Genomic DNA, 18,663 nt, shown 5'->3' on the forward strand with positions numbered 1-18,663 from the left:
ATTTGCCACAGAATTCACACTAGTGCATATGAGGGACTGGACCCAACTACTGAAGCTGGTTTATATAAGAATAGTTAAGTACGTATATTGCGCTGCAGAAGAGAACATTATGTTAAGAAAAGAGTTTTATTCTCTGCAGCTACAGGCACTATTCTTATTATATACAATTACAGTCAAGATATATAATCTATAAAGAAAGCTTTGTATCTAAGCCAGATCAAATGGTCAGCCCATGACACCAGCCAAAAAATAATAAAGAGCAGCAACTTTTGAATTTGCTTGAAACAGGCTGAATTAGAATGCGCACATTTCGTAAATTTCCTAACCGACCTGGATATAATGACAACACTCGCGCTCATAAAATCCAAGCACTGCCTACATTATCAGCCCTGGGAGGCGACCACGCAGGAAAGAAACACAGCCGTCGACAGCGGGCAGCGCAGCGGGACGCAAACACGCCACAGCGCTGGGGTCACGTGAGACGGCAGCAGGCACAGTGAGCAGGGTCTCTTCCACGCCAGCCCGACAGCGGCACGGAAGGGCAGAGCTGCTGCAGCCTTACCGAGCGGCCAGAGCGGGGAGACCTCTGCTAACTGCGGGGCTCTTAGCACCCTGAGCACCTCGTGGCGGAGCCCGGCCTGCTCCTGCTCCCGCCCGGGTGCTTTCGCCGTGACTGGAAAGAGCCACCCCACCGGGTCCCGCTCTGATGTAATCGAGGTCTGTGGGCTTCTACAGATCTGACCTCGCGGGCGCTGGGTGAGTGAAGGTCCTCTAACTCGCTCGCTCCTTTGTGCTGCGCTGCGATTCCTTGGAGCAGGACTGAAGGCCTGAGAGCTGATTCAAGCGCCAGTTAAATTCCTCGAACAATCCAGAGAGATTCCCCCGAGCGCCCAATCGTTAGCTAAATACATGAGTCAGCCAGGAGGGCCACAGCTCAACATCTCAACGGCTAGCCTTATTTACTATGAAGGGTGATGGAAGTCTCTTCTCTGAGAAGAACCACTACTCCCTGCTGGCACCCGTCACCTGTCATGCCAGCAAGATGCGTGGACCACGCTTCTGTTTCCTTCACACACACCCCCCGCCCCCGTCAGGCCGTCGTGCCCCCGAGGCTGTACGGTCCTCAAGGAACTAAACTTCTCTGACTCCCTCGCCGCAGTACAAGGTAAAGAAGTGGAGCCACCTGCCTGATAACCTAGCAACTCAATGTATTTAAAACCCCACATCACATACAAGAGAACTAGTTCCCTTAACTATCCCTTTTAAAATGTTATCCTGACTTATTGTCAAGGGGGAAATCTCTTTGAGAATCAATTTGATTTTTTAATGTTTTTAAAAAATGCACAGCTCCTCTAAAACGATTCAAGAATCTGATTCACACAAAGCTGAGTGAATAAAGCAAGCTGCAATTACACTGATTCTCAAACAAACTCTCATTAGTATTTAACAATGAAGAATGTGTTATCAAAAATTACCTAAATGGTTCTGTTTAGTTTTACCCAGTATCAGAGAGATGTCAGCCAAAACAAAAACTGAAAGACAATCAAATAATCCAAACTAAACGTTCTGGAAATCCTTTCTGCAAACCAACATCCACCTCTGCTACCCTCGTAAGCAGCCAAACGTGCAGGTGCTTTCCTAGATACATACCATGCACTCTCCACTCAGGAAATCTGGAATAATCTCTTTATCGATGTAATCCAGCAGGCCCCCAGGGCCCTGGTAGTCATTTCCTGCATAAATAAGGAATTTCCTTCTGGTGTTGTCATCAATGAATGGACTAACCTATAAATAATTAGAAAAAAACACGTAGTAATATTTGCTTTGCTGTCTGTATTTCAAAGATTAAAATTACACGATGATATTACGGCGGCGGATTCAAGTTTGATACGCTTTTTCTGTGAAGTCCAAGTGCATGACATTAGGACCCTCGGGAATTCTTTCTTTCCTTAAATAATCTGAGAAACTTTGATGTCCCTGTGCTTATTGTGCTCTATGGCTTCGAGTAGTCACAGACGCATACACATACACGAACGCACGTGCGTGCACCTTCCAAGCGGCTACCAGCTATGCAGAACGACACGGCAACCCACCAGAGTCCAGAGCACAGGAAACACCCGGGGGGCGCGCAGGATCAGGAGGCGGCCCAGCGTCTCGGGGTAGTTGGCCTCCACCACCTCGATGATACGCAGCAGGGCCTTCACGCCCGGCCTCCACAGGTGGCGCATGTTCAGCCCTTCCAGGTCCACCAGGCAGGTCCACGAACTGCAGGTGAGACGAGCTCCGTTCAGCACACGGCACACTCGGCAAACCGCGGCCCAGAGCGACTTGCTTTTCTTTTCGATGTTACATACGGTCATTCGTTTCCATTTCCAAAGATACACCAGGTTTTAAAAATCACAGTGTGATGAACTCTATTTATATCTGCTTGTATCAAGACATGGGAGGGGTGTGGTAGGACTAATCCCTGAAACTTCAAAGCCACCAGGAGCTAAGGGACCGTGACTCAAAGCTTCAGTCCGACGTACTCGGCAATCCAGTGAAGGAGGCCACGTGCTGCCCTTGACCTGCCGAGCCCCCTCTACTGACCCAGCGGGGTGTGTGTGTGGCATTTAAATACGTGGTGTGACTGAACGGCGACAACCTAGTCTTTGACAAACGTTATTGAGTCCAGCACCGTGGCAGGAGCTGGGAATACAGCAGTGAGCAAAAGCCCTCAAAGTCCCTGCCCTCCTGGAACTTATGTGCTAGTTAACCATCCAGATTAACAATCAAATAATCCACACTAAAAGTTCTGAAAACTTTGGCCCTTCTCTATGCCAACCTCTGAACCACTGCACATTTTCAAAAGAGTTTACCGTAACTAGAAGTTTGGTTTAATAGCACAGACCAATTTTTTTCTGTCCCACCTCCCCACCATCAAAAAAAAAAAGAAGCAAAAACCAACCACCTGTGACTCCGGTCTCCCAAGGACCATGCAGACCTCAGACAGGCCAACCCACTCAGACCGAGGGGATAGCAATGCCTGGGGGCAGAAACACCCAACTCCAGCAACGCTCCCTCACAACTGACTGTATTACATGCTCTACATGTTGCTCTCTTATCTGCCTCCTAGAGCATTATGGTAAACAGTAAACTATTTTGACTTGGTCCTATAAAATCAAACCAGATTTTGGTTCTAACAATCAACTAGAAATACTTGACTCATATTCTCAACAAGCTATAGCAGGACACACAGCACCACACAGCTACCTGATGGGCCGGCCGAAGACTTTTGTATTTTCTTCACACCGTCTCAGCCCTTCTTCATTGATGGAGAGAACCTACGCACAGAAGGGTCACAAAGAGTCCACGATCAGTCGAAGAAGCTACCATGCGACTGACAATAACACAGCGTGTCTTAGGTAGGTGTGTGAACCCAGGCATGCATTTAAATCTTGACACATCCATACACACAACACACAGCACGGACGAAGAACATCTCTTTCAAAGAGAGCAAGCGCTGTCCCGTGTGGCAAAGGGGACAGCTCCCCAGTGAGATGACAGGGGTCTCCAGATGGGCGGGGAGGGCACGAACTGCTGACCTATCTCCAGAGCAGACACGTCCGGAAGGGTTGGACGTAAGTGTCCGTCAAGTGGGGACACTGTGATGCCACACGTACCAGCCAAGAGAAAAGGCAGTGTGAGAACTGACTTGCAGTCCAGCTGAAGGGAACCCTTCAACCTGGAGTAACAAGCCCTTCCCCAACATATGCATTCCACCCGTATCTTTGTGCGCACACGTGTGTACGTGTGGATGCATACGTACACCCACGTCAGCACACGCACAGTGGCGGGCGCTAACAGAATACGCAACAAAATGCCAACAGTGGATATTTTGGGATAATGGATTATAGATATGCCTTTTAAAGTTTTTGCTTGTTTGGTTCTAACTTAAGGACAATATTCTTCTATTCTTCTCTTCATAGCTGCCCACGTAGTGGAAGCTGCCCTGGAAGCGGTCAGGGAGACAGGGAAGGAGACAGGGAAGTAGCCCTGGTGAAAGATGCCAAGAGCCTGGACCATGGACGTGCCGGTGGAGAGAGAACTACTAAGAGGTCCAATCCGAGAGGCATCTTAAAGAGAGAGCGCGGGTGGGAGGGCGGGGCCCGAGTCAGTGGGAGAGAAAGGAAAGGCGGCTCAGGACCAGCTCCCCGTACCCTCTCACGGGGCTATACTGATTTTTCTGTTCATGCTGCCCCACCGTGAAAAACACTTTTATAATTTTTGTGCCCTCTTTTGAAGTTTTTAAAATATATTAATAGATCTTCCTTTCTAATTATGAAAGTGAAACATGTTGTTGCAACTGGACAGCGGTCCTCTCCCACCCCTGCCGAGAAAGAAAGTGAAGCCACAGCGGAGCCTGGTGTCCTCCACAGGGAGCACTCACGTATCTCAGCAGGGCCTCCTCGCCGAGGGCTCTCACCAAGCCTTTGGTGTCCATCTGCCCCAGCCTGAGCACGTAGAGGGGCCGCCCGTCTGCAGGGGGGAGGACGGGTGTTGTGAGCGCCATTCCTGACGTGAGGCTGGGGACACAGCTCTGAGGCCGTGACGCGGAGACGCGCTCACCGAAGTTCCAAAGGAGCTTCCAGCGCTCTCCCGCCGAGAAGCAGCAGCTGCCTCCTGTGCCCGCAGGGCCCCCCGCAACCCTGCCCCACCAAAGCCAGCTGACGGAGCAGCTTATTAGCAGGGCCCCGGAGACGCTCTGCACGGAGCAAGGGGGGCCCAGCGGAGCTCTGTCCTCCGTCCGGCTCTACCACCCACACCGCGGCCATCGCCGGGCTCAGCCGCGACCCCACTCCTCTCGCCACCAAGTCGAATCAGGAAGCACCGGGCACGCCTTTCGACGGCACAGGCTGTCCTGCAGGGCGCCGAGTGCAGGGTAATGCAACCAACCCACGCACACCTAATCATTCATTTTAGGGATCACTGTTCTTGGTTTAAGTTTTGTTCACTCTCCAGGTAGAGCTGAAATTCTGATGTACAAAACCTGGCTACACGTCTTTACAGATATTGCAGGGGTTAAGTCACTAGCACTGCGCTCCTGGAAAACCTCTGCCTTCGAAGTTTTTTAAATCAAGTCAAACTCGGTGCAACTAAGGAAAGCAGTGGAGCAAGCTGCCCGAGGGCGGCGAGAGTGCTGAGGGAGCAGCAGCCTCAGGCCCCTCCTTCCGCCCTACAGGGCCTTCCCCGGGGCGGCGGCCACAAAACGGGCATCCACTTGCTCAAGGCGGTGGGGCGGGGGTGGGGTGGGGGGTGGGCGCGCCCACGGCCCACCTGTCTCTACCCGCGTCCCGAGGCCACGTTCCCACAGCTACCTTTGTCGTGGTGATGCCAGCCCCCCGCGTAGTAATCCTGAAGGACCTGCGGGGGCTGCCAGGTGTCGAGGATGTAGTCCACCTGGTGCTGCTTTCGCCAGGTCAGAGACTGACACAGGGTCTCTCTGGCTTTGTCTATGTTGAAGTCCCGGGCGCGCAAGAACCGGAGAATATGCTCATCTTTCGGGATCTGCTGAGAGAAAGAGGTGTTTCTAAGCAATGTTAAAAGCTGCTAAGGGGAAAAACCAAGGTTACCAACGGAATAAGACTCTGAGAGTCTCACTTCTTATAAACAGCGAGCTGCACTATCGCACTATGTAAAATTAGCCATTACCAGAAACACGTTCCTAATGCCTTAGAAAATCAGCATGATTAGTCTGAATATCTTCATGCTATTCCCATTTTAGTTTCAGCAAAGTAGAGTGAAGGCATAAGTAATTTCTTAAACACCAGATGCTTCAATGCGCTGAGCGAACCTACGAGTTATTATGATCTGTGCACTTTTCTGTGTACATATTACACGTAAATAAAAACCCAGAACACAAAACAGTGCTGTTGGTTTTGGCAGTGGTGCTGGTGTCCTGACACACAGGAACCTTCTCCAGGTTCCACTCCTGCCAATCGACAAGTTCGACAGGTCGGCTTCCCTGAGTAAAACACAAGGCCAAGGCTGCGTCTGGTCTCCCGTGGACTGGCTGCCCTTGACCCCGGCCACACGCTCACCGCCGTGTGCTGCTGGTGCACAGATGGGGGGGCGTGCGGTTGGCACCCCCTAACTACCCCACTCCTGGGAAAATAAAGCACTGAGGTGGCATCACCTTCTCTCAGAAAGGACCACCGTTACAAAGAAGTGGCTAGGAATGTCCGTTCCAGAACCAAAAGGCCTGGCTTCAAACCCCAGCCCACCACTCACTAGACGTTAAGACCCTGGGCAAGTTACTGAACTTCTCTGTGTGTACCACAGGGGCGATAAAAATAGCACCACCTCACAGGGCCGCTGGGAGGATTTAATTAAGATCTTAAAACAGAGCCTAGTGCACGGTCAGCACACAACAAATGGCAGCTCTTACCACAGGGGCTGTGTTCTCAATAACTAATACAAACGGTCCTCAGATGTTGGGCGCTAGTGACCAAGACCGACAGACTTAGAGAGCAGGCCAGCGAGCGAGTCACCCCGACACACAAACCTGCCTCTGCTCCACACTAGCCCCCATCAGCGGGAGGACTGCAAAAATCTAATTCCTTCTGAGGCTGCTTTGACCAAAAACCTCAAAATCAAAGCCCAGACAGTGCTAACCTCTGAATAATCTGTGAACCACTTCCAAACCTTCTGCAAATTAAAATGTATGAATACTTGGAATACAATATTGCTTTGCAACTTGACATATAACTGTTTTTCAGCAAGCCCATTCTCTGTAACATCTACAAAAGTACAGCTTATTATACACAGTAGGGCATCATAACTTGCCACGAAGGACTCGGATGCCACACACAGGGATACGGATTCAGTGACCTTTAGACTGGAAGGGACACTCCCAGCTATGGCAGTCGGGCACATTTACTCCGAGTCACTATGAACAGGACCAGGGATCTGAGGTTTCACAACAGCGCCCCTGCCACATGAGTGTGAATTCTCACTTTGCCCTTGTGGGTCTCCTGGAGCCACTGGCGAAGCCGGATCAGGCAGCTCTCCTGCAGTGGAGTCAGGTCACCCAGGTACCTCTTGATGTAGTCTGCGTCTAGTTTGTCTGGAATGTAAATTACAGGACATCGTTTACAACAAAGAACTCTGAAGCTCGAAGGCTTCCAAAGCCCTCCTGCTTGCTGACGTTCCTGTGTGGTCCCGAAGTCTGAGAGGTGACTGAACCAGAGGGACGGGGGACTCTAACCAGCCACCCTAGAGACCCCCAACGACAGTCTTTAAGCCCAATCACTGTCAGAGCCACACAGAAACGTGCCGATTCCTTTACACCCCCCGACTGCCACCGGATCAACTCTGTTTGCAAAATATCAACTCTATTCATGACAGAATGACGGCTGTTACAGATATTTAATTCAAAGTTACATAAGGAGGACGCACATCATATAGAACTATGAAATAAAACAAACAAGTGGACCCAGACCTATTTTGTATGTTCAAGAACACAAGAAATCTTCCTCATAAGGTAACAACATAAACTGGAAGAATGAGATTTCAAATTAAGCATAGCAAAGAAAAATTCCCAAAGTGAAAAATAAAACATATTGCCAAACCAACTAAAATACCTGTGCCACCTGCCGCCTGTTGAAAAGTAACCAAGGGCAGAGTTGAGCCGCAGAGAAGAACGTATGGCAACATAAATGCCAATAATTCGACAAAACTTATGAGGGCAGAATTTTCTTGTATTTTCGTATTTTACAACGGGCACAAGGTTGAGAAATAAAAAAGGGGTGTGTGTGCGTGTGTGCGTGTGTGCGCGCGCACGGGCACAGCACACAAGAAAGGCGGCACGGCGTGGTGGAGCCTGCCTCTGAGCCTTAGTTAACTCATGTATAAAGTGAGGACAATAAGCATTTCCTACCTAAAAGGAACGATTATGAAATGAGTGAGCATTCATAAAGTGCTTAGAACAGTGCCTTGAATCTAGTAAGCCTAAAATGTGTTTGGTGATGACATAATTGTGTTAAAAAGATCAGTTCCTACCTTACAATTCCCTGAAGATACCTTCAACTAAAATGAAAAACATTTCCTGGTCTCAATAAAAGAATAACTTGATACGTCCCTTCCTGCCCATTTTTTAAAAACTCATAAAAATAAGAAAAACTTATTTTTTTCTTAGAAGGAAGTTTCATTCTAAGAGAAAAATAAAATCAATGTGTTACATAAGCCAGAGGAAAGGGGACAGTAACAAGACCAATTTTCTGCTCGTGTAACCTCTAAGCATCCCGAGGGGCAACGGCTCGAGGGAAGCCTGGAGTCTTGCTCTCAGAGTGAAGCCTCTCTCAGACCCACCGTCAGGGGTCCCCACCGCGGGCTCGGGCGCCCCGCTCGGGGTGCTGAGGGGCTCGCTGCTCAGCCCTTCCTTTAGCGCAGGGTCTGGGACCACTAGAGCCAACGGCGCTGCTGGTTTTTTGCAGGATGAGGACATCTCTGAAGAGGGTGCAAGGGAAGGTGGCGTCCAGCGGGGCACAAACGTGATGCCTTCTTCTTCTAGCTGACGAAGGTAGTACTCAATGATCTCCTTTCCCTTTGAAGCAAAAGCGCTTTTAAAGTTAGTATATACTGAGCTTTCAGATTATTCATCCCTCCCGGGTTTTTAAAACCGTGATAAAAACTGAGTTACATAAATAGGAAAAAGAAAAGCCAAATGCCTTTGTGGGTTGTTGTTTTTTTTCATATCTTACTTCCTCTTCTCTAAAGGTCTAGGAAATCATATCTAAGATGGAATTTTTTATATAACTAGTTAAAAGCACTGATTTACCACACTGGTACTCAACATGTGCTTTGTGTCTCAATCCAAATGCTTTCCAGTGTCATTTAAAAGAAGCCTTCAGAAAGCACTCCTAATCCCGTACTGACACACTTCGCAGCCCAACTGCCACAACGATGGGCAGCAGCATAAAGACGAGAAGGAAGGGAAGACGTCCAAGGAAGCCGAACCTCACCGTTCGGCGCCCGGGACCCGAGAGACCCCCGAAGTGCCTCTTCAGGGCAGCAGTGCCTGCCTCCACCAGCAGGGCCCTGCTGGCACCGGGGCTGCTGGGGGCTGCTGCCCGGCCTGACTGCCGCGCTCACCTTTCCCAGAAAGTCCGGACGGGGCGCCAGGCCAGCGCCCGCAGACCCCTCCTCCTCCATCCCCCGGCGAGCAGCGTCCCCTGCATCCCCGCCCACCCCGTCCAGCCCGGGAGCCCCGATGAGCCCATTCCCAGCCTGCCCAAGAGACTCCCGCCCCCCGCTTCCTTAAAATCCCCAAACAGACTCACTTTTTTAATGTTGCCGGTATACTGCTTCATTGCAATTTTTTCCACTGTACTTTCAAAACCAAAGAAAGATTTAATATCTAAACTTGCAGACTGTTCAAAACAGGTCCAATCTTCATTTTCAGGGTGAACCTGCAGGTCAAAGGGAAAGCGTTCCCACTGATTATACTGACAACTGAGAGTGTCATTTGCTCCTCAGTCAACTGATACCCAGGAAGAACACTTATTTTACTAACGGTGTTATTATCAGGAAAACAGCGGATGGAAAAATTACACAGAGAGGTTCAAATTCATGAAAAGGCTCAAATAATATTTCTAAAATAGTCTAAAAGTGACCATTAGAAGGAGAGCTTCATTTCGTTCTTGGTTCAGTCATTCATTTATCCATTCATTCACCACATTCATCGAGCCATGTTCTCCACCATGAACAAAACCAAGATCCCTGCCTTGTGAAGCTTACTGTCTAGCAGGAGGAGACTGACGATTGGCCTTAAACGTTAACAGGTAAGAAATTATATCACTGTTGGAAGATAAGCACCATGGAGAAAAGGAAAGTTGGTGCAGGGTTAAAAGGAATGGAGGGCAGGTTACAGAACTGAATAGGGTGCTCAGGGCTGGCTTCATCGAGAAGGGCAGATCTGAGCGAAGCCTGAAGGAGGTAAGGATGGGAGTCAAGCGGAGGTTTGGGGGCAGAAGAGGCAGAGGTCCTTCGGGAAGTTCGTCTACACGATCACAGACAGCGAGACAGAGGGCAGGCTGTGCCCAAGGCAGGCAGGACAGCAGAGGAGAGATTAGGAGAAAACAGGGCCTCGTAAGCCACTGCAAGGCCTCTGGGCTTTTCCTCTGAGTGAAACGCAGAGGCACTGCAGGGGTTTGAGCCCAAAGAAAGCATGACATGACCTGACATACTTTAAATGGATCACTTTGGACTCAGTGTCGAGGATATATTTATTGTAGGAAAGTAAGGGTGGAAGCAGAGAGACCTATTAGGTTTTTCCGATAATCTGGTCAGAGAAGTTCTTGAAACAGGGTGGTGAGCAGTGAAGACGGGGTCAGATAAGCACACTCGGTCCCCATCTTCGGGGGACACAGTAGCCTGGGTCCCTCGATACACATTTCTAAAGTGTTAGAGTGGCCAGAAAAGACGTGGCATATTAGTATTAAAGAACAAATCAGGCCATCACTGGGCCACCTTAACGCTGCTGCTCTCGCCCGTCAGAAGCCAGTGCCTTTATGTGACGCAGAACCGCCCTCTCAGACGAAGGCAGCCCTCACGCACTGCTTAAAGCAGCGGCCCAACGACTCCCAGAAGCTCCGCGCCGGCACGCCCCGCGCCTCTGCCTGAGCGCCGGTTACGGTTACTCACGCTGTAGCAGCAGTGCTCGTTGATGATGACGCGGTTAGAAAACGTTTCATTACGGGCCTCGATGTGCAAAGTACGTTCCCGAGAATTCAGTGAGTTTTTCTGGATAAAATAAACATAATCGACTCCTGCAATCTTGAAAACAGAAACGGAAAGAAAACGGGTTAATAACACCCAAGAGCAACAGAAGCTATAAGCATACATTCATTCTGGTTTGGGGGGGACTGCCTTTTAAGGTGTCCTTTTCAGTTACCTTTTTCAACAGCCTAGGGGCATCTATATCCAGTTTGCAGCGCCTTTCTATAACATGAATAGCCCCATCTTCACTCTTGAATTCATTCACAGTGTCACTGTCCACAAACATCGGAATCAAAGGACACGTAGGGAACCTCCTTTCATAGGCCTATGAATAAAATTTTTAAAAAAGGAATTGAACAAAGATGCAACCTGACAGTCTGTCACTGATAGTCTCCCTGGAATAAAATCACCTCCTAATACATGGCAACATGTTACATCACGGCTGTCCTCATCTTTACACCTTAAGCTTTCATTATTTTAAAAAGAAAAAGACATTCAACGTTCATGGACTGGAAGACTCAATATAGTAAAGACGTCGATTTTCCCCATATGGATATAGAGTTTTAACATAATTCCTATCAAAATCACAGCAAGATTTTCTTCTGTAGCTTATAGGCAAGATTTTAAAATTTATATGGAAAGGAGAAAGAACGAAAATAGCCAAAACGATTTTGAAAAAGAAGACCACATTGGGAGGCGTCCCTCTCCTCGGTGTGAAAGCTCACTACACGGCTCCAGGAATCCAGGCTTTGTGCACGGGTGGAGGGAAAGACGCACAGGTCAACGGACGGAGCAGAGAGCCACAAGCTGACCCACACAAACATGCCCAACTGACTTTTTTAAAAGCTGCAAACGCAATTCAGTGGAAGAAGGATGGCCTTTTCACACATATTACTGGAGAAATTACACACCCACAGGCAAAAAAAAAAAAAAGACCTCGACCCCTCGACCTACCCCCACACCTTACATAAAAATCATATCGAAGTGGATCATGAACTTAAACATTTCTGTAACATTCTTGAAATGACAAAATTATAGAAATGGAGAACAGATGAGTGGTTGCCAGGGGTTAAAGAAGGGTGGGGGGTGGGAGGGGAGTGTGTGTGACTACAATAGGGTAACAAGACGGGGACACTTGGGAGATGTTCTGTCTTGACGGCATCATGTCAATATCCTGGTTGTGATGATGTACAACAGTTTCCCTGGATGTTACCATTTGCGGAAGATGGGTGGAGGGCACATGGAATCGCTCCATAATATTCCTTGGGAATAATATATGTTATTAACATACTATGAGTCTACCATCATCTCAAAATGAAAAAAACTTAATTTAGAAAAAGGAAAGAAAAAGACTTGCTACATAATTCGTCCACACTTTTAGAAAATGTACTTAGACACCAGATTTAGTTTGCTCTGTAGCAATCTGTGAAGGTTACTGAACTAAAGATACTGTTGAATTCACCCTCAAACCTAAGCCATCCAAAGGATCGCAGGTGTGCAAAAAGAGGAAGCCACAGGGCATGGCATGGCAAGCGTAGGGCTGTAAGAAGAAACCTGAGAAAGGAAGCCCAGGGCTGGCCTCGCAGTTCTGCCCCGCCTATAATAAGGGACGGTACGGTGAGATGTTGTGGTCGTGTTAGACTGACAGACGCCACTCCCCTCTCAGGTGGGGGTAGAAGCGGGGGCAAGGGGAATTGAGACACCCCATCTTCAATTAATGACAACCAAGCACAGATTTAAGAAAGAAATTTACGGTGTTGAAAGATTAATGAAAGTGTGGAAATGGCACAGATTGCTCTGACTGCACTTCCAACAAGGTGCAAGTAGTTTCAGAGCACCATCGTACCAAAAAAGTTGGCCTTCTTGGAGAAGCTCCCTGGCGTTCCCCTTCAACAGGCTCGACCACCTGAACGTACGCATACTCATCACAGAAGCGGTCACAGAAGACCCCGTAAAACACCAGAGTGACCTAGCAACTCCTCCACCCAGGATGTTCACGACCACTTCATTCCAAGTAATTCTCAGTTTTCTGGTATCTCATCTTCTCTCCATAACATTGTAAAGTTGCCCCATCTGAAAAATGTATGCTGCCCTCCTGCTGTCTATGTATTTATACTGTACCAAGCTAGGCAACATGGGAGGGAGGGGAAGAGGAAGCGGACGGTTCGGGAAACGGTGTCAGGGAAATACACAAGAGTGTCCTAAGAATAAGCAAGTGCTGTAAGGGCTTAAGGAGAAGAGAACACACAGCTTAGAGAAACAGAGGCACGGAGGCTTCGGAAGGCTTCCAGGGAGAGGAGGCATTTACACCGGGCCTCAAAGCACGGAAAGGGCTGTTCATAGTAGTGATGAGGGGAGAGCATTTCCAGGAAAGAGAACCCAGGAGCGCGACTTTGAGGACACCTCGGGGTGTGAGCACAGAACCACAGCCAGCAGAGGAGGGAAATGGGGGCCTGCAGTGAAGCTGTGACAAGGAACATCCCTGCTCAGCACCAGCCACGTGGCCAGGGCCCCGAGAGCACGACAGGGGTGGGGGGTGGGGGGAGACCAGGACCAACAGGAGACCCCACCCCTTCTGCAGGGGAGGAGGCAACGCCACCATGGTCAGGAAGATGGCCAGGAAGGGAGACAAAACCCACACGGTGACCGATTCCATCTGCTTTTTAAATGTTTTTACTTTGGGAGTCGAAAACATATTCTTCATACTTATGTACTCCCCGCCATTCAAATACATCCTGAATTCCGCAACTGCTACCATGGGATGATACATCACAGGATAATTCTCTTAATGCATTTTATAATAAACAACATTTAAGAAGTTTATTCAGCTGCTGAGATCATAACATAGATAACTTAGGCCTCCATGAGGCCCTAAAATTTGTCAGTATTAAGTACTGCACACACAAACAATTCTAGAAAAAAAAATTGCTGACTATCATTTGTTCTACACACTGACACTGTCTAAACTGACTTCTAAATTTTACTACATTAAAAAAAAAACTGGCTTTGTCCATTCCAGCACTATGACATATCAAGAAATTGAGAATACAAGGGCTTCAAACAAAACAATTCTTTTTAAGTTACATAAAAGGTAGAGTAAACACTTAGCAAGAAACAACCTAGGCTCGGATCTCTCCTATTTAAGTACGCATTATATATCATTTTCAAAATACCCACATCTTTAAATTCTTGAAATAGAGTGGCATTTCCTGAAATAAGGCATTACCCACACAAGCTAGCCCTGAATTTAAAACACGGAAAAACTTTCCATTCCCTGTAAAATTATCCCTCCATGTAGACTCATATTTGCAGAAACATTCATTTTTACCTCGGTATGCCCCAACCAAATGGCACTTGAGGTATCCAGGCTAACGAGCCACTAACACAGGAATCGGTATGTTCCTCTCCAAAGCTCTGTCGTTGTGGCAAGTGGTTAGTAAGCATCTACCCTCCTCCCTCCACATCCGTCACCTGCCACCAGATGCAGGGTGACACTCAGCCACAGGGAGAGGCCAAGTCCTTTTTCCCTTTGATTCTCCAGGAGAACGAGGACCTTGCTCAATGCCTAGTGAGAGAGTCACTGTTCAATAAACATTTTTCAAAATACGGAATAAAAGCTTCCTTCATAAACCAACGAATCTACCTTTTTGCTTCTGTGCTCACTTACCCTGGCCTATCTTTCAGAGATATGTGAGGTGAATGAGTCCTGCGTACAGTTAGCATAGAAAACCCTAACTCTCTAGAGGGTTAAGGAAAAGGAAGACTGCAAGAAGTTGACAAAACTTTAGTCCCTGAAACTGCTTAGGATACCAGTACCCTAGTTTTTCAGCATGAACTACAACCTATAAAGTTTCTGAAGCCTCTGAAAAATAGCATCATTCTGATTTTATTAAAAACATGAATATATGTTCTAGCTCCATCCATAGGAAGAGCCTAGAAGTGATGACACCTCAGCTGCAATGAGCAAACGTGGCATCCAGATCTTGCTTCCTAAATACCATTCCCTACTAAAAAGGAAGCTGTGCTCCTTGGAGAAATGGCTGATCACAAGTCTGGAGCAAGGAAAGGTCAAGGTTAGTCTGAAGTATTTCTTCCCAGAAATCAAGGAAGTGCTCAATGACTGATGGAAACCAGCCTGAAGGGGTTCCACTTGCCAAGCCCAGGGTAACTTGAGCACCAGAAAGAAAGAAGGTGGTAAAGCTTTATACATCATATAGTGACACTCAAGGAAAATGGGCAGGGGAGGAAATTTTACAGAAAAAGATCACCTAATCATCATAGAAGGAAGGTGACAGAATTAGAAAAATCATCGTTCTGCAACCACCAACTTATAATAACTGACTCAGGCAAAGGATCATCAATGGCTGCTACAGAAAGGTAGCTGCTGGAAGATACCACAGTCTCAAATCATCATCCTGCCGATCATTAGTGACAAAGGCACAATGGTACCTCTCTAGTGGAAAGACCTAGTAGACATCACCTTAACCAAACGATTGCACTTGGGACAATCTGACAACCCAGTGGTTGCGGTGGAAGCACACACAAACCCACGAAGTCCTCATGACACAGACGGCAAACTGAAGCTAATCATGAGGGTCAATCAGACAGACCCAAATGGTGGAATATTCTACAAAATAACCAGCCCGGGCTCTGAAAAAAGAAAAACTGTCCCTGTCTTGAAAGATGAACAAAGAAAGCAGGGAAGTGTCTAGAATAAAGACAACTGAAGAGACAGGACTATGGAATGCGATGCTGTCCTGGTTCCTGGATTGGAATAAAAATAGCTCTATGTACTACATATTAAATAATATTACTCTATCAGTGTCAAATTTCTCAGGTGTGATAATGATGACAGTTATGTAGGAGAACGCCTACTCTTCAGTATTTAGGGCAGAAGTGTTAATATGCAGCTTACTTTCAAATGGTTCTGCAAAAAAATAAATGGTGTGTATGTGTGTGAGACGGCGAGATGAAGCGAATGTGTTAATTTGCCTGCAGGTGAGATGTATACAGGTGCTCGCTATACTTTATCAACTTTTTTTTAAATGACATTTGTTGTTGGCTTTTTAAAAATATTTATTTATTTGGCCGCGCTGCATCTTAGCTGCGGCACACAGGATCTTTGTTGCAGCATGCAGGATCTTTAGTTGCTGCATGTGGGATCTAGTTCCCTGACCAGGGATCGAACCCAGGCCCCCTGCAATGGGAGCACGGAGCCTTAGCCACTGGACCACCAGGGAAGTCCCTTTTTCAACTTTTTTTAATAGAAATTTTTCAAAATAGAAAGTTGGGAAAAATATTAATAGGAAAAGGTAAGCCTGGGGGTAAAAGTCCACGTGTAAACCAACAGTGCTTTTGAAAGTAACTGATTAAATACAACATTGTCACATTTTATATGCAAAAATGTACACAAATTTTAGGTTTGCCCACAACCCTCACCCAAAGCACACCTGCTCCTCCTCGAGGGGCCTCCTGCCCGGGGCCGTTCACTGCGGCTCGGAGGAGATGCAGGCCCAGGGAGCTCCAGCTTATGGTTTTTCAAGAGAAGCCAGCAATCCGGACTTTATGAAGCTTCTCTATTTTTATAAAACCCTGTTTGGGCCAAAGAGCCCACACTAGCGGCCCTTCAATTTTATCTCCGCAGGAAGAAATCTCTAGGAGAGAAGTGAGGAAGAACCCCACGTTTCAACGCTCACCAGGTTCCAATCAGTGTGTCAGAAGAGCAGAGGTAACTTTCAAATGTCTTCTTATTTTTTTGCCAACTATCTGCAATATTATCAAGTCATTTCCTAATCACACTCGATATTTAACAAATACAAAAATCAAGAAAGGCCGAACAAAAGTAACTCTTCCAGAAGTAATTTCTTCAGAGGGGGAGAAATGTTCTTTGATGTCTCCTCTTAAAAGGAAAAATTACTTTTGATAGAGAAATAACCATTGTAGTCATTTGCTCACTCTTTTTGTCTAACTTAGTGATCGTTTCAATGGTAAAAGCAGCACTAAAGCCTTTTCCACTTGCCCCTGAGAGGAGAGTTGCTTCTGGGTAACAACTCCCGCCTACCTTCCTACACCTACTCTTCCTCTTTCAAAAGGGATTTCTGAGCCTGCAATTTGGGAACTCGGCAACAGTACTTTCGGTTTTTAACCAACCTTTGAATGCAATTGTGACATATCAAACGCTAGTACTGTGCTAAAGAAAACCACATTTTAGTGAAGACATTTCAACTTGTGACTTAATGAGCTTAACATTGCAGTGCCAGGAAAACCCATTTAAAAGAAATTCCATTTAAAGAACCTGCCTTTAAATTGAACTATGTTCATACCCAATTTAGCCAACAAACTAAGCCAGTTGCTTTCCGTCAACTTGGCTATCCTGTGGCACCAGACTTGACCCTCATAAACAGATAAGGGGTCTACCCTGGAAAGAATCCGTAAGTGAAAAAGCCAACCATGGCTCAAGTCTCTCTTCGAAGTTGACGGTGTTCAAAGAAATATACAAGATATCAAGAAAACATGGCAAGTTGACCAAAGTCCCTCAGGGTTACGTGTCTACAATTCATGGAGTCTCAAAACAACAGCTTCGTAAGGAGGGCCTACCATAATGCAGCCCTAGGCTAAGGTTCTGGAAAACACTCGAGTGGAAGACACAGAAACACACGACTGTACACAAGGGCAGCAGAGAGGCCCCAGGGGGAGGCGAGCAACATGGAAGGGGCTGTATGAGAACAACGCCCCGGCTGGGTGGTTCCAGAGGCTTCTCGGAGGACGTACATCTGCCGGGGGTCTTCAAGGGTGGGCAGCTTTGCAGAAGTAACCCGAAGAGAAGGAAACATCCCTGGTGGGAGGAACAGGAGCTGAACCAAAAGGAAGCCAGGCTGGATGAGCCCCAGGGAGGCTGCCGGGTCCCCTGGGAGCAGCTAGAGCACAGGGTTGCTGCCCCGACAGCAGCAAGATCCACGTCCGGGGCTGAAACTCAAAAGCGGAGAAACATCCAACCTAATTCCAGACGTGAAAAGTGACAAGTACCCAGGGAATCCGGGGGCCCTGCACTGCACCTTATCACAATTCAGCCCTCGGCGGGCCCTCACACTCCACCTCTAAACGAGGTTCCAAATCACACGCCATTTGTGAATAAATGTGTTCATACTTAACAAGATATTGATAAAACAAGAATCTGTAGAAATTTGAGCCCTTTTAAAGAAAAGTTATAACCCAGTTAGTCATGATATACTCCATTCATCCAAATACTTACTGACAACCCAATCAGATTAGCTATTTTCAAACCAGTACAAGACCAACAAAGGAACAACGGTAAAATGGCACACACAATTACATTAGTAAGTGCTATATTTAACCCAAAGTCATTTCCCTCAATCACCAGTCTTCAGATAGACAAATATATCAAGTCATAACAACAGGCTGGATACCCACTGGTAAAATCAAACAAGAAAATATAATGATTATACTAAAACTAAAAAGATATATATAAAAATTTAATATACTCCAAGCCATTTCCCTTTAAGATCAAACATATCTGAAGTTTAAATTATGAATTTCATCTTAGACAACCTCAAATTCCATGGTTCTGGGGCTTCCCTGGTGGCGCAGTGGCTGAGAGTCCGCCTGCCGATGCGGGGGACGCGGGTTCGTGCCCCGGTCCGGGAGGATCCCACGTGCCGCTGAGCGGCTGGGCCCGTGAGCCGTGGCCGCTGAGCCTGTGCGTCCGGAGCCTGTGCTCCGCAACGGGAGGGGCCACAACAGTGAGAGGCCCGCGTACCGCAAAAAAACCCAAAAAACAAAACAAAACAACTTCCATGGTCCTGATAACACACTTTTTTTAAAATTCATTTTTACCGGAGTCTGGTTGCTTTACAATGTTCTTCTGTTGGTTTCTACTGCACAGCA

General features: G+C 47.2%; 1 protein-coding gene across 4 annotated transcripts in view; it reads right to left on the bottom strand.

Annotated features, from left to right (window-relative positions):
• Positions 1 to 18,663, bottom strand: part of SEC14L1 (SEC14 like lipid binding 1) — a 53,381-nt gene that overhangs the window by 6,507 nt on the left and 28,211 nt on the right. For 2 of the 4 annotated variants that reach the window (XM_059048819.2, XM_067021254.1), the window contains 10 exons: positions 10,934 to 11,083; positions 10,684 to 10,815; positions 9,321 to 9,449; positions 8,350 to 8,584; positions 6,996 to 7,105; positions 5,358 to 5,547; positions 4,430 to 4,518; positions 3,253 to 3,323; positions 2,094 to 2,265; positions 1,651 to 1,785 (listed from right to left, as the gene is read on the bottom strand). In XM_059048819.2, the coding sequence (XP_058904802.1) occupies positions 1,651 to 1,785; positions 2,094 to 2,265; positions 3,253 to 3,323; positions 4,430 to 4,518; positions 5,358 to 5,547; positions 6,996 to 7,105; positions 8,350 to 8,584; positions 9,321 to 9,449; positions 10,684 to 10,815; positions 10,934 to 11,083 (1,413 nt within the window). Of the gene's footprint in view, positions 1 to 1,650; positions 1,786 to 2,093; positions 2,266 to 3,252; positions 3,324 to 4,429; positions 4,519 to 5,357; positions 5,551 to 6,995; positions 7,106 to 8,349; positions 8,585 to 9,320; positions 9,450 to 10,683; positions 10,816 to 10,933; positions 11,084 to 18,663 lie in introns of all 4 variants that reach the window. The other 2 variants (XM_067021252.1, XM_067021253.1) reach the window with 1 other exon arrangement.

The sequence above is a fragment of the Kogia breviceps genome, chromosome 19 (genome assembly GCF_026419965.1).
Source record: "Kogia breviceps isolate mKogBre1 chromosome 19, mKogBre1 haplotype 1, whole genome shotgun sequence".
Lineage (NCBI taxonomy): Eukaryota > Metazoa > Chordata > Mammalia > Artiodactyla > Physeteridae > Kogia > Kogia breviceps.